Source organism: Mytilus galloprovincialis, chromosome 14 (assembly GCF_965363235.1).
Source record: "Mytilus galloprovincialis chromosome 14, xbMytGall1.hap1.1, whole genome shotgun sequence".
Lineage (NCBI taxonomy): Eukaryota > Metazoa > Mollusca > Bivalvia > Mytilida > Mytilidae > Mytilus > Mytilus galloprovincialis.
Genome location: NC_134851.1, coordinates 37,474,392 through 37,498,881, shown reverse-complemented (window position 1 = coordinate 37,498,881; position 24,490 = coordinate 37,474,392). Strand labels below are relative to the sequence as shown.

At 31.0% G+C, this 24,490-nt stretch overlaps 1 protein-coding gene across 1 annotated transcript; it reads right to left on the bottom strand.

Moving 5' to 3' along the window:
- Positions 1-264: 264 nt before the first annotated feature.
- LOC143059708 (uncharacterized) lies at positions 265-15,460 on the bottom strand. Its single transcript, XM_076233260.1, has 10 exons — positions 14,748-15,460; positions 12,179-12,422; positions 11,625-11,776; positions 10,949-11,019; positions 9,619-9,705; positions 8,042-8,131; positions 6,011-6,985; positions 5,160-5,381; positions 4,322-4,470; positions 265-3,486 (listed from the first exon to the last, which is right to left on the bottom strand). Exons 1-10 carry the CDS (start codon positions 14,764-14,766, stop codon positions 2,169-2,171), a joined length of 3,327 nt encoding a protein of 1,108 aa, XP_076089375.1. The 5' UTR covers positions 14,767-15,460; the 3' UTR covers positions 265-2,168.
- Between the last annotated feature and the right edge of the window lie 9,030 nt (positions 15,461-24,490).

The window sequence follows — 24,490 nt, the reverse complement described above, 5'->3', positions numbered from 1 at the left end:
ATTGAAAGTTGGAAGGGGTTAATATATTTAAGAGGCCAAGTCAGTAAGCACTTAGCTTCATAAGGAATGTGATTTTTTTTAATTCACATAAAAACTATGCTAAATCATAGGAAATATAACCTAAAAAACATTTTTTACCATATTTGTGCAAATATCGTACTTAAACTGTTTCCATAGTAACGAAGCTCATATAGCATGCTATATAGTCTATAATTTTGGGAAAATCATCAAAAATATGGCATTTTAGCATGTCAAAACAACAAAGAAACTGTAGATAATATTTATTTTCAATAATTCCCATAAGGATATGATCAATTATAACAAATAACAATATGTCAGTTGTAACTTTATATATTATTTTGTAGTTGCTATGGTAACTTGAAGAAAACATGTGTTTTCGGTTAAAAATCAAGAAAAATGCGTTACAATTGTTCAAGTCCCCTGCTTAAAAACGCAACAGAGCTGACTTTTCTAAATCACATTTTCTTGAAGCAAATTAACTGTACTATCAACTTATCGAATAAAATTTGGTAGCCCATGATCTAAAAGAAAAAAAAATTTAACAAAAAATTTCCATTTTTTGGGTAATTTCACAAATTGATCAGGAAATATTTGGATACAATGTGATGACCAACAATATTTTTTTTTTCATTTTAGTAAACATTTTAAATGGAAAACATAACAGGGTCAAAGAACAATATGATAACAGTCATTTTCACAAGTAAAAAAAGCCCATAGCAACCGGATTTACACCATAGCAACATTAAAAACTACCTTTGAACCAGGCCTATGTTGCTTAAATTTTAATTTCTGGTCATGTTCAAATGTTTTATCATGTATCTAGAAAGTATTTACAAGCAACATTGAATTACAACAATACTATAAAAAAAAAATATGACCCAACAGCCCTTTTAGCCATAACAAATATTCCATTTCAACATAATTGGTGTTCAGTAAAAGAAGTTTTTTAGTAAAAAATCACATTTTTTTTTACATAGCAAGGTATGATAATTGTTTAAAAAAAATATATACATGCAATGTCAGAAGATAACATCTGCACTGAAAGCAGCAAAAATGAAATACTAAGCAACATTTAAATTACCTTAACAACAGGGTAAAGTTTTTGCTAAAATTTTCAATCTTTTAATGACACTTTGGAATTGCACCATTTTTTTTTATAATATTATTAAACAAGGTGTTCACATTTAATCCTGTATTCCATTAACAGTAAACACAATCAATAACAACCTGCACATCTTTCTTCAACACGGTTAGCTGTGAAAGTCCATACTTTATCAATCATTGTCAGCACAGAAGGTACACATTATCTCAATTAACTTTTTTGATATTCACAAAACCATACTAAAATTTACAAACACGAGATTGTACCACTTTCTTTTAAAAATCAAGACAAAATAAGCCATGGCATGTGTTCATTGCACAAAAATGTATTTGTTTTACCAAAACCAGCTTGATCACACATCAAATTACATAAATACCTTAAAATTGCATCATCAGATGATACTATATAATAGCATCAGTTTTACATCAATTGGGACTTAATGTTGTTTCTGCTTAGTTCATTCACAATTTATGTAAATGGTTTAGATCTTCATATATTTAGTAAACTCATGTCTATTGTTGAAGGCTGTATTATTCCGTTTTTGTATTCATAATAATAGTGGGAGTGAATTAGCTTTGTATTAAATATATTTAAGGGCAGGTAATTTTTTTACAGATAGTTGATCAGGTTTTTGGTCAATTCATCATCTACTAATTATTCAACTGAACATTTTCTAAAATTGCAATTTTAACCTCAGTGATAATTACATCAGATATTTGTTAGATATCTTTCCATGAAGAAGTGAAATAATGCTATATAGGTCTATTTTTGGTTAAATATATATATATAAGGGTATGATTTTTTTAATATTCAAAATACATGTATAGGAAAAGGCTGTGGTACTGGATATTTTGATGTCGGATCTAGAGTTTTTCACAAAAAAGATGAAAGTTTCAAATCAGATATTTGCTACTTGATGTTAAACTTACATCAAACAAACTAAAGTATTATTTTTTAAGCATTTATAGAGAAGATTTTTTTTAATTTAAACTACATGTATCAATCAGATCAGAGGTATTGGGAAAAGACCAAAAATGTTAAATGTTTACTGTACAGTATTTGCTAATACAGTTAGCTGAGACATCTCAGTTCTTGATTCTTCTGCTATCATATCACAATCGTCATAAACAGTATTTGATGCTTGTCTTTTTTTTAGTGAAAGCCTGCTAAAAAAACTAGCAATTTGAGAAGGAGAAAGAAAGTGTTCAAGTTGAAATTTCCGGATGCCCTTACTGTTCTTTACATGTCTCATCTCTTTTGCCACATCATCTGGGTCACACTTATATCCAGTAGATTCACCAAACTGAAATTTCTCTGTCATGTATTCTATTTGCTCTTTTGAAAATCTCTTTACCTCTCGCTTATTCTTTAATGCCCATCCTTTCTTTAATGTAGATTCTGCTTGTAATGCATGTGTTGTACCAGAATGAAGTACTTTTTCAGCAGAACTTTTGCTTTCCATTAAAGAAGCATGTGTGATTTGTGTACGCTCCTTTATATTCAAATTATTCTTAGGGAAGGTATGTTTACCTCTGTCGAGGTGGTTACATAATTGTCCATATTTCAAAAATGTTGCAATGCAACCGTCTTCAGGACATGTAAATACATTACTACAAATGTTGTCTTCTTCTTCAAGCTCTTCATTTCTAGTTACAGGTACTGGAATGCTTGTATTCAAGGATGATTGAGCAATGATTCTCCATATCACAGTACTTTCACATTTTTTAACAAGAGATGGAATTTCATTTAAAGATTTGGAAGAGAAAACTTTGCCAATGCCAATTTCGAATTGCTTCCAAGCTGTAATTTCATTGTTTGAAAAGAAAAAATTGTACAGAAAACTTATATTTTCAATCTTGGATGTTTTTGAAATTTTGATGGGACTAGGTGGCAATGCAACAACTACTTTAACATTTTTCATTGTTTTTTCTACAGCTGACTTGAATTCTATAGCTGTTATTACATTATTGCCTTCATTTACATATCTTCTTATGCATGCTTTGACATGGGCAGCCTTTCTGTCACAAATTGACTTTCCACCTTGTGGATCAGAAAAGTCCATCCTATTTACTTTTATATTGTACGGATTGTCATTCAGAGCAGTGACTGACAATATGCCATATGATGAATGGTAACATCCAGCATTGTCCGATCTTAAATACAGAGTGTCAACATTGTTGTTAGTGGAATTGACATGGTGTAGTAGGTCTTTCAATATAGCATTGGAAGTGACAGCATCTTGCGTAGCAGTATCAAAGATGTGCAGAACTGTCAAACTGTTTTTTCCTTCTTTTTCTTGGAATGTTATGACACTGACATGCCAGGAAAGACCACGTTTGGCAAACCAATTAGACTGAGATTCTCTGAAAAATAAATTTACTTTGAAAAACAAAAAAATAGCACAAACACAGGTGTTCAAGTAAAATATGTATGTTAAGGTGCCTTCAACAATAAAAAAAAAATTGTGCTAGCATATTTATAGGTGGGGTTGAGCACACACAAAACTGTAAAACACATGTTTTTGTGCCTGTCCAAGAATGAGAACCTGTAATCCAGTGAACTAAGATTGGGTTGCTGTCTGCTATTTTTTCTCTTTTATTATGTGTACATGTTAGTTTTCTCTGTTGCATTGTTTTTCATATTGTCATACCAGCCCTTTTCTAGCTTACAATACATTATAGATTATGTCCATTGTTGAAGGCTGTAACCTGTATCTGTAAGCATCTTTGTCCTTTTGATCTAATTTGGATAGTATTTAATCACATCTCCTTATTTTTAAACAGAATGTGTGAAAAGTATTGATGTTCAAATGCAGAAACTAAGAATATAGACATACACAAAGGCTAGTCATTTTCTATCTAGACAGAACACTATAAAATCTTTATGACCAACTCACATTTTTTGGTCAGATTGTAGATTGTATAATGAAACTATGTATGCATCTATAACTTGTTGGACTGATTATCTAAATATTGATGTAATTGTTACATAAAATATGGCAATTATAGTTGTAGAAGAAATGTGAAAATATAGTCTATATCATGTGGCTAAAAAAGTATTTGCAAACAGGAAGTAGTTATATGGCAGTTCCACATTTACAACTCTTCATTGTCAAGTTGCAGACCAAATATGAATTCATTTAAAATACATTTAATTTAATAAAACACACATATATATATATATAAAACATGTATATACCTATACTGTAATGGAAGAAATTTCATTGCCCAGTCTCTTTCAATTAAAGCTTCATTTGGTTGCAATGTGTCTAAAACTTTCCCCCTTGCCCTGTCTTGGTTGACAGATCTCACAATGTGTTTCTTCCACTCTATAATTGTTTTAATACCCTGTAATTAAATAAATAAAAATGTGTCAAAGTCTCAAAATAGCCAGGTTGCAAAATATATGACTTATCAATGTAGAATGTTTACTATGTAACTGCAATTACATCAAATATAAAAAAAGAAGATGTGGTATGATTGCTCATGAGACAACAACTAACCACGAAAGATCAAAATGACACAAACATTAACAACTATAGGTCACGGTACGGCCTTCAACAATGAGCAAAGCCCATACCCAATAGTCAGCTATAAGTTTTACAATTTACTGAAAAGTTACCTCTCAAATCTGGACAAATAAGAAAAAAAACCTCAAACAATTCCTTAATATCAGGCAAACAATTTCATCATAAGTGCAGTCTTCCTTTTAAGTTTAAGGGATCTAGGTAGAAAACTCTAGTAGTTGGCTACACAAAATTTGTACTCTCTTTCACAAATTTTGCTGAACAAAGTTCCAAACTCTTAATGAATGAAAAATCATTTAATGCTGCTATTCGGGATTGTGATTATGATTAAAATTGTGTACATGATATGGGCATGTGCAAAAGTCTTTAGTAGTTGGGGCTTATTATTTTGAACATTTATCATGTTTTTTTGCTACATTTTTAAATGTATCCTAGTGCATGTAGTGTGTAGACACTGTCCAATATAAAAAAACAAAACAAATAGTGCCCTTTATAATGTTGAATAAATACCTGTACAATAATGTATTTTGTGTCATCTTGTTGTTCTTGGTTTGTATATGTTATGCTATCTGCAGCATCCTCTATCAATTTCAAAGTTGTGGTCAGAGCTTCACAGTCATTACAAGAAAGATGATGGGTATGTGTACATTTACTACAGAAACTGTTTTCTTCAGATGACAGGCCAAATCTGCCACAATGATCAGGAACTTCTGAGTCCAAACTAACATGTAACTGAAAAACAAAAAATATACTGTAAGCTATACCTTTAAAGAAAGTAAAGCAGTACGAAACTGAAAGTTTAAAAAAAGCCTCACTTTTGAAGGACGTACAGTGACATACACATGATACAAATGTAATTGTTTGTGTCAGTCTTCACTTGAGGAGAGTTGTCTCATTGGTAATCCTACCACATCTTCATTTTTTATATTTCGTATACACAAATACAACAATTTCTTATATTTTGGTATGCACAAAGAAATATGATAAAAATATCAACCAGATTCTCAAATTATTTACTAAATAATTACTGACAAATCATTAATTAGCTGAGTGTCATATAATTTGTTTTTATTGAAACATACATGTACCAGTCCTTTATTTATAGTAAAAGTTTGACTGCATTTAAAAATAATTTACAATTATGACATATATACAACATTTGAACGAGATCCATCAAGAAATGAAGGTTATTAATACAAAAACCTATCTGGTCAAAACAAAATGGTTGAAGACAAGTGGTCTGACAGACAGGTCAAAATTATGTTGATGATGATCACTATTTGTAATTCACCAATCTTTTACCCTTTTCTGAAACAATAGTGTAACATTACAAATAGAAAGGGTTCATAATATAGAAATACCTTGTAGTGCAGTTTTAAATACTGCTTCCCTTCCATGAGCTGCTTGCTGATCTTTTCTGCCCATTCTTGTCCTTTACCTCCTTTTCCTAATGTCATTACCACACTTTTCAGGTTATCGAAAGCCTGGCTACCATCAGCAGCAAAATTGTCTAAACCTTTCATGGACTTTCTCACATTAGGCTCAATGGCTTCAAGCAGTCTCATGTAAGTCCTTTCAGATAGAATATCAGCGTTCTGGGTTTCTTCACAATACTTTAAATACAGTGTTACTGTTCTTGTACGCACACTATTTAGAATAATCTTAGGAACTTTGAGTGTAATACCAGATGAGATTTTATAAGTGCATTCTCCAAATGGTGAATCAGTCATTATAGCTGGTGAAAGTATGAACTCTAAAAAGTTTTCTATCTGTTGAATAGTAGCCTTTTCTCTAAATTGTTTTTTCTGTAAAACTGGCTTGCCAACACCAACAACCTCAGCATGTTTACGAGCAGATGAAAATTTGTATCTTGATAAATCTGGAATATAGTCTTTGAGTTGATTGTAACTGTAATCTTGTACTAGAAGAGAGAGAATTTGTCTCTGTGTTCCCCAACTTGACATACTGCTATATGCTTTTGAAAATGACTCAAGAGTCTGATCTTTGTATGCATTAGATTCATATAGAACCTCCTCAAATAGTGATTCCTGTTGTGGAACCAATATACCAAGTACACTGTGCATTATTCTTTTTGCTTTCCTGACATAATCATTTTTTGTCCTCTCAGATGCAAGATCAAAGTCAACAGTTAACGTTTTTTTCACAGGACTTATATCTACTGTTTCCAGAAAAGAATTCAGTGACATTTTCCTTTTTCTTGATGGACTTTCCTGTGAATCTTGCCACTCTGAATATTGAGATGACTGTGAATACACAGATTCAGATATGCAGTCGTCCATGCTGTCCATGCTAAGGCAGTTTGTTTGCAAATTTTCCTGAAACATAGATGTAAATTATTTAATTTCCAATTTCAAACGTATCAAATTCAAAAACAATTTAAGTCAATATATCTGATAGAATTGAATAATAAAAAAACATACTCAGTGCCTTGCAAACCAATTTGATAATTGCATGTCCCATTAAAGATTAATCAAATAGTTTTGAAGCAGAAAATGTTATCACAACATACAATTTGCTTAAAATATGTGGTTTTGTTTCAAATATATATGATAAACATGATTTAATGGTTTCTTAGTTGAATAAACACTAGAAAACATTGAAAACGAAAATTTTCATTTCATATGGTTGAAGAGTAAGTAAATCAATATCAAAATATACATGTATAAAATTTGCATACCCTACAAATATAAGTACCCATTATGAATTTAAATATACAGTACTATCATTACAGTCTGAACCAATGAGCATATTGTGTAATAAATGAAAAGACAAATGTCATCAATTATTGAAATTGAATTTTTAAAAAGTTAATCAATTAAGAGTTATCTCCCCTTGACTATAAATAAATTAGAGATTTTTTTTGGCATGTCTTTTATTTGAAGCCTAGTTATAAATATGATTGTAATCATTAATTTGATTTCATCTGTTATAAAAATAGAGCCTCTAAAGAGCCTGCGTCACTCAAATAATTCTATGTGCATAATTAGTAATAGACTCTCTCTTACAAACATTGCAACTAGAATAGAATTAATGACATCCATCTTGTATAGTTAGAAATAATAAACAGAGGACAACAAAGAAAAACAAGTACGGATAATGAAGGCCATAGACTAAATAAGCTTACTTGGCCTGTGGGTCAGGTGAGCGAAAAAAGTTATCGAATTATATAACCATGAACAATTTTTCAATAGCAATTTGTTTATACCAGCAAGACACAAGTCTAATATTTCAACTATTGCTGCTTTCTGTATAAATCTCAATCATTTAGGAGACAACCAGGTGTATACAGTTGCAAGCAGTCTACCATCAAATGGTTTATTATAAATAATTATATAGACTACCAAAATGTGATTGAATATGATGACTATTACCTCATCAATCTGTAAAAATGCAGCTTTCTTTGCACCCTGTACTGTCTGTTTGCATTGTGTGACTTCACCATAACCATCAATTTGTGAAATCTGTAAAAGAAAAATACCTTTACAACTATTTTATCATTTTTATTAGTCCCTACTGATGAAGAGTAGGCGACTTTAGGTTTGTCTGTCTATTTGTCTGACAAGTTTTTAACAATTTTTTTCTTCATGCTTGAAGATAATGATTTGATAATTGGTATATATTTGTTTATCATGAGATCAAGTTGGAAATTTTGTTCCAGTCTGATGATTTTGTACAGAGTTAAGTTCCTTTAACTTAGAAAATTTACTAAAATAATGAGTGTTCTGCCTTTTTTTTTTACCCGGTATGGGACTTTCTATTGCCATGCAATAGTCACAGTAAGGCCAGGGTTTTTTAATTTGTTGGTTTACGGATTTTCCCCATGAAAAAGTCGGGTCGGTCGGTCGAAAAAAAAAAAGAAAAAAAAATATCTTTCAAAACAGAAAAATATGCAAAATAAATATCTTTCTAACAATATGTTTGTTATGCTATTTTGTCATCATTTCTTAGATTTTAGTTCGATGAAATTTTATTGCTCAGCTGTCATCAACATCGCAGGACATTCTAATAATTTCCCGTAAAAAAGGGGTGCACGGACAAAGACGAAATTAAATCGTCATTTCACAAACAAGAAAAACAGATTCGCGTAGCTCTTAATCAATTCCAGAAAACTTGGTGAATTATGATATTCAAGCACAAAAACTGACAAAGAAAAAAAATGTAAAAATGTCGTACGAAAATAAGTTTCAACACACGTGTCAAACATGTAATAGACTCGTCCACGAGAAAAACGAAAATATCGGGTTAATCTGTTGTCCTGCATTCCCATTTTTTTTTATCCAAATGGACGATATTTTTTTATTATCTATGAAACAAGAAAATACCAAATGATCATTTAATATTCAGTACTTTTACTTGATGTCTTCCACCTGTCCACATTTGGACAAGTCTATTTCTATCAGATGATGCATTTTACGGACTGATGACAAATATGGGAAACGAACTTATTGTGTAATTGGTTATAAACACAGGTTTCGTTTTGCAAAATTATTTGCGCAATTGACATTTCAAGGTCAGATATAATTGATTTGTCTATTTTTAGAAATGTAAACTTGAAGTTTTATTTTTTCACTACAGAAATTGTTATCAATTTTGTTAGTGATTAATGCAATCATTTTATAAAAAAAGAATATTTTAATTATTTTTCAGGGATAATGCATTTGTTAGGGTCGGCGGGAATGAAAAAGTATGAAAAGTCAATTTTATTTTTATTCTGGAAATCGGCAAAATCGGGTCGGCGGATCCGTAAACCAACAAATTCAAAAATCCTGGCCTAATAGTCACATAATGCATGTTACCATATAATATGGTTATCATCAGTTTTACAGGACATAATGTGTGTACCATGTGGAATATAGACATAGAGTAACCTCTTTGGTTTTATGATTACAGGACTACAGAATGTATATATTATACTATTGTTCTTAAAACAATTGTATAAAAGACTTGCCTCTTCTTTTGTTTCTTCCATTATAAATTCAGCATTTGTAGACTCAGAAGCTTCAACATTGCAATTACTATTCATGCTACTTGAAGGCTGAAAAAAGATAACAGAGTGAAAAAGATGAACACACACATTTATCTCATCTTTACAACTTTAAACTGACCATTATTACTTATAGCTGACTAAACGTATAGGTTTTCTCCCTTTTATTACAAACTTGGTAAATGGTCTAATTTGGTAGGTCATATTCATGAAAAGGGAAGGGTATGGAAGTTACAATATAAGTTGAATATCTAATATCATCTGTGAAACGGTTATTGAACTTTGGTGGATAGTTGTCTCATTGGCAAACATACTGCATATTTTTATTTTCATTATGCCATATGTCTATGTAGGTGACATAGAAGGATAATAGAGAAACCAAAGAAGGTCATTGACTGAAATGTCTTACAAAATGGTTTAACTATTATAATAATTGTAAATACTAGTATATAATAAGGGGTGGGTAGATGAATCATTGTCCATTTAATGTTCAAAGTCCATGGGAAAATATTACATGCATATCTAGACGAGAAGATGTTAGTGGATATTATTATGAATCCTGCTCTGAACTAAATCAACAAATGAAATTCAAATCTTAAGTAAATATAAATTTCAATACTTTAATAAATATTAGCTATCAGCTGAATTATAAATTACAGCTATTTTCCTAATACAAGTAGAGCAAAACTTTGGTTAGCTCGCTTGCTTTGTTTGTATATTGTACAATCATATTAGAATATGATATTTACAGGTTAAACTTTGCCTATACATTTATTGTTATAAGATGTCAATCTTGTCTAAAAATCTTGTATAAACAATTATACAAACAAAGCAAGCAAGCCAACCAAAGTTTTACTTTGCAAGCATTAGGAAATCAGCTGTAAAGGTTTTATCTTAAGCCCTATTGCAATAATGAGTTAAATGAACCTGTCAGTATAGAAATTTTAATGTGCTTCAGTCAGTATCCCATTGTGTCAAACAATTGAAACATGTTCCATTATCACACGTATCTAGTAGGAAATTATATGAAGGAGCAGACGTACAAATCTAATATAGGTGGCATAATTACCAATGCAACCTGAATATCAATCTATTACTCCAGATAAACAGATTTATGTTGCTTCCAATAATCAAAAGTAGGCCAATATTTTTTGGGTGATAATTCTACTTAAAAAGCAATAATGACTTAACAGGAACTGATTTAAAGCAAAAGAGCACAGAACGTTAAATTATTTTTTTTGATAGAAATAGAACATACTGGTAAGAAAATTTTCATATCCTTGTTTTGACTTACATTTGGTTCAACTCTGTTTTCCTTGTCTGCCATTCTTTGAACAAGTTCTTTTCTGCATCTTGAACACACCCCTGTAAAATTGAAATTGAAAATTTAATTGTAGCAAGAAAGCATATTTCAAGACATTCATTTTCATTTAAAAAATAAGAATAATCATATGGCTGATTCACTTCTCCTGGCTCCTTGGGCTAATTTGCTTATAAATGATAGTACAAAACGGGTGGTTCATTTTTTTTTATATGCATGTCCCAAGTTAGGTACATCGTTAGTAGTTTTTGCATGTTTATTCTTTTATGTTCTTAAAAAATTTTCCTGTGGAGATTTTTTTTTGTACAACTTTTATAGACTTGGGATGATGTCTGACATATTGTTGAAATGTGTAATTTGGTGAAGATTGTATGTTTACCTCTAGTCTAGATGTATGTGTTTACATTTGTTATTGGGGGTCTGTCTAATTTAGCTGGGGTACATGTAGCTTATTGTATTCAGTGACACAATTTCTGATAACCAAATGTATGTCTGTATCAGGATCAAAATGACATGTACATCAGATTTTTTGTTCAAAGAGTCACATGCAGACTACCAAGTTATTGGTACTAGCTCACATGAACATTTGATTCATATATATGAGCTGGCAATTGGAACAGCAACAAAATACATGTAAGCATGCACAAACCTGATCCAATTCCAAGTAGGACATGATGATATTTCTTGAGAAAAATAGACTGCTCCTTTGTGATAGTGCCTTTCAAGTTGCTCTTACTGTTTGTACATTTCCATCCTATGGAACATAGTGTACTTGGTCTCCAACCAACGCCAAGAGCAAACCTTTAAAAATTGAAAAAATAAAAGGTAATAACTTACTAGAACAATAAATTCTATGTAAAAATCACAACAAAAACAGCCAGGATATCGAGTCAGAAAAAATGTTGTTATTACTTCAGTACAGATTGTTCATTTGAGGGTGGATTGACTTTTTTTCTTCTAAAAACAACTTATTTTTTAGACTCAAATAAATACAATGATCTAGTTACCCTAATCTTTATAGCACACCTCAATTTTTTTTTCTCATATACATGGGGTCATTGCACAAATCCTATCAGGAATGTGGTAATTGACATTTTCAGCAGTTACAACTTTAGAAAATTAATCATAATTTGGATAGACAAGGGCTTAAGTTCTGGAAAGTTATTCTTATTCTTATAATAAAAGTAGCCTACATGTAGGTACCTGTGTTTCGGGCATATAGTTAGAGTATCATCATCTTCCTCAAAAAGACCAGCTCTTATCTTCAATAATGAACTTTCACTGTCAATACTCCTACGACTTATTGAATATTTGTAAAGATGCGAGTCCACGGAATCTTTACAACATGTTAGGGGAAGAATTCGACTTGGCCAGGTCTTTTTATATTCAATTAAGCCACACTGCTGTACTGTTGAATTAACAAAACTGCAAACAAATTGTGACTCGCCTGTAAATACAAATACATGTATGAATATCATAATGTGAATGTATTTAAGAGAAGTTTAGTTAACAATGGTTAATAATAATTTGTTTTACACCTTTTAGCAAACTTTTATAGCAGACTTTACTATATTATAATACAGTATTGTCAAATGATTGTGTATTTCTCATTGTTGAATACAATATCAAGTGACTTTCATTTGATTAATTATACTCTATGTTATTTGTACAAGCTGGTCTTATTGGCAATTATAATCACATTTATAATTGCTACCTAGATCATATAGATGAAACAATTTAAGATTGTTTTCCCTTCATGATTAGAATAGGTAACTTATCAACTAGTTTGAACTCATATAAGCAACACGACTGCTGCAAATGTGGACCAGGATCTGCTTACCCTTCTGGAGCACCTAGTTTCACATCAAAATTTAGTGGGGTTTGTGTTGCTCAGTCTTTAGTTTTCTATGTTGTTTTTTATGTACTTATGTTTGTCTTTTTCTTTTTTAGCCATGGTTTATTTTCAACTTATGAGTTTGAATTTCCCTTTTGTATCTTTTTCCTCTTGATCTATTGAATAATAATAATATTTGTATTTTAAACAGTAAGCTATGGACAAATTAGATAATTTGCATAAAAATAGAATGGCATGAACTATATACTTTCAATAACAATGAAATTAGGGCATTTTTGGTAATGCATGTTTCATTATTATTCTGATTGGCTAACTGCACACCACATGTTATTCCTCAAGCAATTGCATTACACAATAAAGCATATATATCAGTCATAATAACACAAGGTCCCACAATAAAGTCCACAGGTGAATTAAATAAAAAAAAAATGATATGACTTGTGGTTTCTTTATCCTAGCTTAAAAAAGTAATTATAAGAATTGAATGCTTCTTTTTGTAACTTATAGGGTTGTAAAAGCTTTGACTGTGCCCAAATTTTTGGAATGAAGAGCTTACACACTTCATACAAAATGTACTTCGGTCAACACTTTTACACCCTAATGAAGTTACAAAAAGAAGCATTCAATTCTTAAATAAATTTAAATATTTCACACTATAATGATCATGTGTACTGTACTACAAGTCAACATGCACAACTTGGGGGTAAATTTACCTTTAACTAATAATCTTCAACCTGATATGGAACAGAGCATCTAACATATGTACAGGCTTACAAACAGACATACATACAGACCAGAAAACATAATCACCATCATAGGCACAGTGTAAAAAAATAACCATTGTTTAAACATGTATGTGAAGCTCTAGTCCAAATAGTTATGACGTCTGGCAAGGCTTTTTTAAATTTTTTTTGGGAGTAGGAAGGCGTCCCAGAAAAAAAAAAATAGCCTTGCCAGACGTCATCATTATTTGGACAAGTCAACCTCTAAATGTTTTTTGCCTAATTGAGTTATTGGGTTGATGTCCTCCTTGACCTGGCTTTTTTCTATTATTTACATTATAGACCAAAAATTTATAACAAGCATGAAGTCTTTAGTCTCAGCATGTGTCTCATATTATATTATAAACATATGTGCATGCAAAAATGATAAACCTGGTTGTTATTTTTAAGCCCTTTTATTTTATCATGTTCATAGGTATAGGAAGATATGGTGTGAGTGCCAATGAGACCACTCTCCATCCAAATAACAATTTGAAAAAGTAATCCATTATAGGTCAATGTAAAGTAAACCATTATAGGTCAATGTAAAGTAAACCATTATAGGTCATAGACATGATAAAAAAAATATTGCGTTAAATAAATAGGGTGGGCATCTTTAAATAACATATATATTAAAAGAAAAAGTTTGAGTCAGGATTCTTATGAAAAATCTCATTATTGTGCTCTTTCCAATAAAATATTGAATTGAATTGAATTATGAATGATAAATTTACAAAATATATTTGTTTGTTGTTTGAGATTTCAAAATCACCCCCCCCCCCCAAAGTTTACTAACATCCATAATCTGACATATTATCTAAAACTTACCATTGGCAGATCAATAGGGGGGTCAGGGGTTTGGAACCCTCTTTTTTTTTTATGACAACCAATAGTGAATGCATTTGAATGGGAGCATATAGTTGGACACCCCTTTTACTCTGGGTTGGGCCCCCCTTTTTTAAATGGTTGGATCCTCCCCTGTTTACACTGAAGGAACAGTTATCACCTTCATTATGACATCATGATTATATTCAAAGACAAAGTCAGTCATTAGTTTAGAACTATCTTTTGAGAAACTTTTTTATTACCAATACCATGTTATAGTATACATGTTATACAGAATTTTAATGTAAATATGAATTTTAAAGAAACTTACAGGCATTGTTTTCTGTCATGTTTAATAACGATTCCTCCTCCTGTTCCACATTATCATTGCTTCAGAGTGTGAAAAACAAAACCGTCTGCTTGTCTGCTTGTTGACAATGACAATCTTGTCAACTTCCTGTGCATTTAGTTTATCTCTAGGCGAAGAGTTCAATCAGGGGAGATAATCATCTTCAATACAAGCACTTTTAGTACTATGTTCTGAAGCAAATTTTGTCTTTTCTAGTTGCTGGCTACCAATTTTTATTTTTGAACTTATTAGTCCAAATTATTCATTTTGGAGTACATATCGAATATTTCCACAACTGTGTTGCGTTTTTGAGTTTTATCATTTCACAGAAGTCAAGAAAAATTCTGATTTCGAATCAAAAAGGACCATTTTATCTAACAAACAACAAATTAACACATATTTTTGGGCTATTAATCACTATGAACACTTGAAAATGTCACATACAATCAGCCTGAGCAATATTTTTTTTATTTGTGATCTATATCAAAATAAAACACAATACTGTAACAATTCACATTTTTCAACAAAATGGTTTATCCGTTACCATGGAAACAGTGGATATACAACTTCAGTAACATGTATATGAATTACCAATCATGTATGCTACCATATATCAAAACATCAAAAGGAAATATTTTTTTTCACTTTCCGGTCATAATATGGACAATACTTGATAGTTACTGACACTGTCTCTTAATACCTTTAAGTGTTGATATAAATAAGAAGATGTGATATGAGCGTCAAAGAGACATCTCTCCATCCAACTGACAATGTTTATTGTAAGTATTGAATAGTAAGCCACTTCTGTGAATTCGGGAAGGTTCTTAAAAAAATTATTTAAGTAATATTGGTTTTTTTTTCAGGTTCTTTTTATATTTGTTAATGAAGGTCTTCTACTCATGTTTTTGTTAAGGAATGACTGTAATATTTTTTCTGTCTATGAAGAAATAACATAAAAAATTTGGTGCACACTGAATAACGCGCGGGTTATTTAACAGTGTGCACCACATTTTTTATGTTATTTCGAATAGACAGAAAAAATATTACAGTCATTTCTTATAATTTAATTCTAAATTCCATTTTAAACTGTAGAAAACCATGAAAAACGTTGATGACGTCACGGTCACATGACTAAATTATGTCTATGGGCTCATAACAAAATAACGTCAGCCAAACAGAAGACACGTTACATCCACAATTAAATTATTGCACAATATCGTGATCATTATCATGATTATGAGGATTTTATAAAAATCATGATTTATCATCAATGAAACAAAAACCAATAAGATTTTACTGCTATTATCCCATTTATTACAACATCTTAATAACACTTAACTTCTCTTCTTGTCATTCACAGAGTCTCTGATTGACATATAAAGTTAAAAAAAAAACTCTTGAATAATAATTCTTCGAACAGAAAATCTTTATGAATTACAACAAATATCAAATTATTAAAAATTTTTTCATTAAAAACGCCTTCATAAATATGACAAGAAGATGATCATTAAACAAGAAGTAGTCCGAAGTTCTCACTTATTCGTAGAATACAATTCTTACTGACTATGACGTCTGATACTTAAATTATTGTCAGAAATTACGTTCATAGTTGAAGAAGCCTTCCATGTTATAAAAAACAATTAAACATTTTGACCTTACGATATATTTCTTCTTTTTCTATATAAAATATGTCTATAGATAAGTATGGTGTTGACAAGTCTAGTTACAAAGGAATATCTTTTGCTTGAGGAAATTGTATATTCATTTCGGAAACAATTGTAAAGAAAAACAATTCTGAAAAAGTTGAATGCCTTAGTATCTTTTACATGATAGCTAATTATATTTAGTAAAGTCGCATCAAGTGTCTATTTTGTGGTGTTTTAAGTTTTAATGAACGCAATCTATTTATGAAGCTCCGAGGCAAAGGACGCAAAATAGACAGAAAAGTTTAATATCGTAAACAAAACAATGTAATGATCCTAAGGACATGACACTGCATTCAGTATTATATTCCAGCTTGGATTATGTTCAACTTGATGATACTCGAGGGGTTATATTAAGTAGTAAACCATTGCTATATACCGTATAATGAGTCTGAGGGCGACTCGTCAGTACATGTGAACGTTAAGATGTGGAAATTGACAGATCTGTTCTAAAATTCGTGGACATAAAATAGATGTCTACATGTATATATAGAAGAGGGACAAAAGATCCCAGAGGGACAGTCAAACTCATAAATCGAAAATAAACTTAGGACGCCATGGCTAAAAATGAAAAAGACAAACAGACAAAGAATAGTAAATATAACACAACAACGAAAACTAAAGAATAAGCAACGCAAACCCCACCAACAAGTACGGGTAATATCAGGTGCTCGGGAAGGGTAAGCAGATCCTGTGGCACCCGACGTGTTGCTCATGATACAACAAATCCATCAAATAGTCTAATATAGATGTGACTAATATTGTGTGGCTTCGGCAACATATGACAAACCACATGTATTCATTTACATAAAATTTATATATTGTGGTACTCAGAGGGTGATGGATGTGCTTTGATAATTAGAGGATATAATTTAAGTTTACCGACTATAGTAATGTTGAACAAAGCGCAGCAAAATCTGTCAAATCTATCAAATCGAAATTTAATGAATACATGTAACAATGTTCGTAAAGTAAAATGTGTCTCTGAAATATGTGAAAAATCTTTTCGACAAGACATTTGTTACATCAAAATAGACGATAGCTATCACTGTGCAGGTTTTGTACTTTCTTTAACAACTCTTATTTTCTAGGTTTTTTTTTTATATTTTATTTTTTTGTGATTGTTTATGTTATTGTTGAATTTATATGTTGTGTATGTATCTTTATTTTCGTGGTGTTGTAGATTGTGGACGGTTTGTGTGGTCTCCTGTACTGTATAATACATGTGTACTTACACGTACAAATGTATGTAGTAATTCCAAATATCCATCTGTATGTATTACGTACATGTTCAATATCAAATAGAATAGCTTGAAGTGGTTTGAAGAAAACTGAATGAAATGCAAATCTTTTAAACAACAGTACATCGTACATACATGAAAATGTCTATCAGACATGGTCAAATTATTTATAGAGTAACTAATCGAAGAATTCAATTAGAGAATAATATTAAACGAGTGATCGAATAACAGCGTAATTCACGAATGCGCGTATGATCAGTGTTGTTTGGTCACTAGTTAAATATATTTCGATATTCGAATTCATTGATTAGTTCTTCTTTTTATTACATTGGGAAATGGCTTTCTTTTATGAAATTAATGTGAAAAATGTAAAGAACTATATTTTGTTTACGCTTTCACAATTTGTTTTGATCCGACTTCTTGACAACGCCTATTGTTGTATGATGTCAGAGGAGTCAGAGGAGTGAAATGACCACATTTATTTCACATGTGAAATTATCGGTTTATATTTCACTGTGACATCAATTTATTTCATTGCAACCACTGTAATAAATTGATTTTAAACGTGTTTTTTTTTTTGCTTCTTTTTTGTATATTTTTAAATGTGTTTCTTTGTTATTTATTGTTACTTTTTGTTCTGCATGTTCTGTATCTGCTTTTTAGTTTTTGTTATTTCAAGGAGTTTGGCAGTAGGTAACATGAAGGTAAAAAATACACCATCCGTTATCAAATTGTTTATATAAATAAGCAGATGGGGTATGCGGTTCAGTGGGACATCTCTCTATCCCAGTGAGAATTTTCGAATAGTTAGTATTGTATAGTTAACCCACTGCTGTCAATTAAGGAAGGATCTTGTTTTTTTTTTCTATTTTATCAATATGTTTTTCGGGTTCTTTTTATTTTTGTAAATGAAGGTCTTCTACTCATGTTTTAGAAGTACATTTGTCGTGATCATAAAGAGAGTTTTATAAAATTGTTAAATATCATCAATGAAATAAAAACCAATAAGATTCTTCAGCTATTATCCCATTTATTACAACATACACCGTATTTTGTCATTCACAGAGCCTCTGATTGACATATAAAGTCAAAAACCTCTTGTATAATAATCCTTCGAACAGACGGTATTGATGGATTAGAACAAAAATCAAGTTTTAGTATTTATTTCTCCTGAACAAATTCTTCATGAATATGACAAGAAGATGATCATTAAACAAGAAGTAGCCTTTAGTTCCCACTTATTCGCAGTTCTAAATGAATAATATGTCTGATACTAAATTATTTGTCAAAATGCGTTCTTAGTTAAAGAAGCTTTAAAAAAAAGAAGATGTGGCATGAGTGTCAATGAGACAACTCTCAATCCAAGTCGCAAAAAGTATTGGTCAAAGTACGCCTTTAAAGCAATTGTTAGAAAATACTGTCTTAGTAAAAGAAGCCTTCAATTTCAAAAACACTCAAGCCACATCTTCTTATTTCTAAGACTTCTTTAACTAATAAAAACTTCTTTAACTAGAGTCAAAAACCTCTTGCTTACAAATCGTTCGAACAGAAGGTCTTTGTAAATTAGAACAAATATCAAATTATTAGAATTTATTTTTCATTAAAACGCCTTCATAAATATGACAAGAAGATGATCATTAAAAACAAGAAGTGGGTTTATGTTCCAACTTAGAATACAATAATTATTATTTTTGAACATTATATATATACTTATATACCTAATTACTTCTGATACTTAACTCTTTGTTCAAATACGTTCTTAGTTAAAGAAGTCTTAGAAATAAGATGTGGCATTAGTGTCAATGAGACAACTCTCCTTCAAGTCGCAAAAAGTACAAATTTAACACCATTATAGATCAAAGTACGGCTTTCAACACGGGGCATTGGCTCACACCGAACAGCAAGCTAATAAAGGGATAAAAAATAATTAGTGTATAATATTTGAAACTAACGGTCTAACCTTTATAAAAAAAAACAGAAACACTTATGCATCATTTTATAAAAAAGATGAACATTTCTATGCTAAGATATCTTCCTTTTTACTTTATTAGATATGTTAAAGATATATAAGTGTGGTGTTGAATAAGCATGGTGTCATATAATTATTATTTGTATGGGGGAAATTGTGATTTTTTTCTGTAGCTATTGTAAACATTTATATTTCATTGCACGTTGTTGTTGCATGCCTTAGTATGCCTAATTTATTTACTATAGCTAATTCTGTTGAGAAGATGAACATCTCTATTGTAATAAAAGAGAATTTAGAGTTCCGAAAGGAATCTTCAAACTAAAAAAATCAAAACCAAACTGACAATGCCATGAAAAATTTGGAATCACAACCAAAAGACAAACAACAATACATAAAACACAGCAGATGAAACTAAATACTGAGCAACACAAACCTTGTCAAAATCTAGGGTGATCTCAGGTACTCCTTAAGAAGAGGCAGATCCACTGGGTCGATGCCTCTGCTGGTGGACTGTTAGTCCCTGAGGGTATCACTAGCCCAGTAGTCAGTACTTCGGTACTGGCATGAAAACACGAATTTTTTGTGTTATTGAAATTTGCTGTTACAAAATGATAGAAATTATTGTAAATTAAGGAATGTATCTCCCTCATGCAAAGCTCTGATTCCTTTCACGGATTTGGCTATACTTTTTGGACCTTTTGGATTATAGCTCTTCCATCTTTTATATAAGCTTTGGATTTCAAATATTTTGGCCACGAGCATCACTGAAGAGACATGTATTGTCGAAATGCGCATCTGGTGCAGAAAAATTGGTACCGTTAATGTTGTTACTACATCAGTGCGACAACCGTCGTGTAATTTCTATAAAAAAAAGTTGACAAATTATATCAATGGATTAGGCAATATTCATTATCGGATTGGTAATTCACTCTAGCCAACAGACATTCACTGAAGTATTGAAACCAACGGTAAAATAAATGTTCTAGCTCTTTCACGTGACCGACAGTTGGTGTTGGAAACACGTTTTTCATAAAAAACAAAAACAAAGTCTAAACAGTTTTGTTGTGGTACATTTTTCAACTTGCGCCTGATTCCTTATGTTATACCGGTACGTCATAGCACATAAAGACGTATGCTTAAATGAAATCATGATCAAAGCGCAATTCTCATGGACGGATTACATTTGCGATCATTGGGGTGCTAAAAAATTCATGACATTGGAGCATATTTATTTTATTTTATTTTTATGTAGGTTAATAAGAAGTTTACATGGGGGCAATCTAAGGCCGTGTTCACACCAAACGCCATGTACAGTCAACATGTTTACAATTAGTTTAATGTAATGTACACTGGTTTCATATTTAAATTTGTTCACATCTATACACCTTGTTTAATTACCTGTACATAATATATGTTCACACTTTAAACTTTATGTCATTAAAATGTTCATTACGTAGAACTGAATGCAAATTTATCGGACAACTTTTCTAGCAGTTAGAGAACGACCATTTGACTTCAAAAAAAGGGGGGAATGGATTTTTCCTTGAAAAATATTCTGACCCCAAATTTGATAAAAAAAAATATATTCTGAACCCAGAGTTTCCCATTTATTATAGTGTTTTTATGGGTCCTTCAAATTTTCGATGAACTTTAAAAATACCGTAACCCTGAATTTCCATCTAATTTTGGTTGTTACAGATAATTGCTTTTAAATATTGAAGTTAGTTAGTTGATTGATAGAATCGAAAAAATCTGAATAAAAAAAAACGTTCTCGTAAATAATTCTGACTCAGAAAAAAATATACCCCCCCCCCCTTTTTGAACTTAAGTGGTTGTTCCATTTTGAAAACAATTTTGATGATTTGCAGTAGTTTAAATATACTAACGATGTCTCGATTACAGATAATAACACGTAGGCTGCAGCAGCGTGCTTACAGACGAAGCAAAAGGACTGAGATGAAAGGATCACTGCTTTTTAATATTTTCTGTTTGGTTCGAATGGTATTTCTTCTCTAAGGAGTATTTATAGGGAGGGGGTAATTTTTTTTATTATTATTTCTAAGTGTATTTTAATAGAACTGAGATACTAGACAATCAATACAATTTACCTCACACTTGTTTAGTATTGCATTTATGAGTGAATCGTTATTTGAGTAAATACCAGTGGCAAATATTTCCGTGTACGTCCAGTCAATTCGGGAAGACCTTTTCAAATGTGTTCGGCAATGATGATGTTTTGAGTCTTGATAAGAGGTTCATAAAGCTACCTAAAGTGTTTTTACAACAAATTAGTATACAAGTTTAGACAAATATTTCTGTAAAGAACTTTATTATTAATTGTTATAAACTTATATCAATTTTATTTAAAAATCGTTTCTTCCTTAAATATACATGGTAAAACTAATGTCCTAAATGCCTAGTTTTGTGTACACTTAACCTACACAATGCCTAAATTGACTGCATGTAGACAAAACATCATTAAAACTACATGTTAACATTGAGTTTTATCGATGGGAACGTAATTGTGTTTAGTTTACGTGTGAGTTACACTAACACAACACCGAGTTAAGGTCAATGTGAACACGGCCTAGCTAAACAAATGGACTTGTATTTGTATATAGATAAATAGCATGATTGTTTTCAGAGAATATTACTATTAGGTATCTGGTTGTAATGATAGAATTATACACCAAGTTAAATGGTATATCTTTTTCTGATTCGATAATCATTGGTAAGTCTTTTGTTTACAAAACGTTCGTCAGTTGTGAAAAAAAACCAAATAAACGGTATCTATAATGAGTTTATTTAAGGAATTATTGTAATAATGTTTTTGTTTTTGAAGATAACCATAAAAAATGTGGTGCATACTGAATAATCCACGCAGAAGGCCATTTCAAAGTGTGCATCATGTGACTATGCGGTATGGACTTTGCTCATTGTTGAAGGCCGTACGGTGACCTATAGTTGTTAATGTATGTGTCATTTTGATATCTTGTGGACAGTTGATTCATTGGCAATCATACCACATCTTCTTTTTTATATAACATATAAAAAAGAAGATGTGGTATAATTACCAATGAGACATGCACATTTATAGGTTGTTATTTCATAGACTGACAAAATATTATAGTCATTCCTTATAATTTAATTTTAAATACCATTTTTAAAGAGTAAATCATGATAAAAACGTAAATCCCGTCACGATCACTTGACAAAATTATGTCTATGAGCTCATGAACAAAAACCTTTTAGCCAGTCAGAGGACGTGTTACATCCAAAATTGAATTATTCAACTTTGTTACAAAAAAGTAGATCTTTATGTTGGGTTGCCATAGGGATTTATAACAGTAAAGAATCAATTAAATCTTTAAAAAAAAGAGTTCCCATCTGAATATTAATATCTTGACAACGTAGGCTGACTTTTAACCACAAATCAAAAGGCTTAAGGCTTAACCACAAAAAGAAATTGAATATTTGAGGGTAAAGATAGGTTTTTTTTAACCTTTTAGAAAATTGTTCTCTTCTCTTTATTATTGTTTTGCCCATTGTTCTGTATATTTTAAATTCATGCCTTTTTTCTTCTGTTTTTTTTTTCATCTTTTTTTTTGTCCTCGTTTTGCATGTTTTACCAATTACTCTCTTTTGTATAAAGTGTATAAATTCTATCCAGACCTCATATTTCATTGGTAATCATTAAGAGTTACCCAAATGAAAACAAGTACAAAGATGTCAGAGACATCTTCTTTTATTTGTAATTTGTTTTTTTACAGCAAAACCTTTTCCGCGGAAAACAAGTACAAATATGTCACAGCCATCTTCTTTTTTTTTGTAATTTGTTTTTCACAGCAACATCTTTTTCCGCGGAAAACAAGTACAAATATGTCACAGCCATCTTCTTTTTTTTTGTAATTTGTTTTTCACAGCAAAACTTTTTCCGCGGAAAACAAGTACAAATATGTCACAGCCATCTTCTTTTTTGTAATTTGTTTTTCACAGCTAAACCTTTTCCGCGGAAACCATACACTGATGCAATACCTCCGACATACCCAACAATCCTGTTCTTCCCAGAATTAACATTGGTGAGGGGGTGAAACGCTTTATTGGATGTGGGATTCTAGGTTACAATACAATGGGGGTCTGAAATATAGTGGGTAAAAATGTGTGATCTATGAAAAAGGACAATTGACAAGACAAGGACTGGATTTGGGAAATTAGCTCCCCGTTTTACCCGCTTTTTTATGGGTTATTCTCGACATACACAATATTATTTATGACAAATAAACAAAAAGATCTGTCACTTTGCAAACCGACACTGCAAAACATACTTGCACAAATCCCTTATTGTAAATAGAAAATCCTTGTTAGCTGCCATTGATAAATGTGAACAGGGGTTTCATTGATCTTTGGCCAACCTGCTTGATAAAGAGGGGATCATGCCCTATAAAATAGCTGAAAAATTAATTTCAGACATTTCAATTTCGAATCCAAGATTGTTGTTCAATTTGATATTATACATCTTTGTATATATGGTTAAGTCCTGGTATCTATGATGATTTATTTTATAGCAATTGTTTAGATAGATGTTTTTTAAACGCTTGAAAAAATAAGGAATTGTCTAAAATTTTGCTTAGCGTTTCAGGCATTATATAAATTGACTAATATTGTTTATAAAATGATTGGATATTTTAAGGACATTTTTACTTAAAATACAATGTTCCGAAACACCGACCAGTTGAAAGTTTTGAACACAGCGGTTTGTGGTATGATAATAACTGAAATCAACAGCATCATGCGATAAAAAATCAAATTCGA

What these genes read in the sequence shown, in the direction of transcription:
- LOC143059708 (XM_076233260.1), bottom strand. An exon ending in AAAACAGAGTTGAACCAAAT is followed by an intron (nt 9,706 to 10,948) that starts GTAAGTCAAAAC and finishes ATCTTTTTTCAG; the next exon opens with CCTTCAAGTAGCATGAATAG. An exon ending in TTTCTTCCATTACAGTATAG is followed by an intron (nt 3,487 to 4,321) that starts GTATATACATGT and finishes TTTATTTTTCAG; the next exon opens with AGAATCTCAGTCTAATTGGT.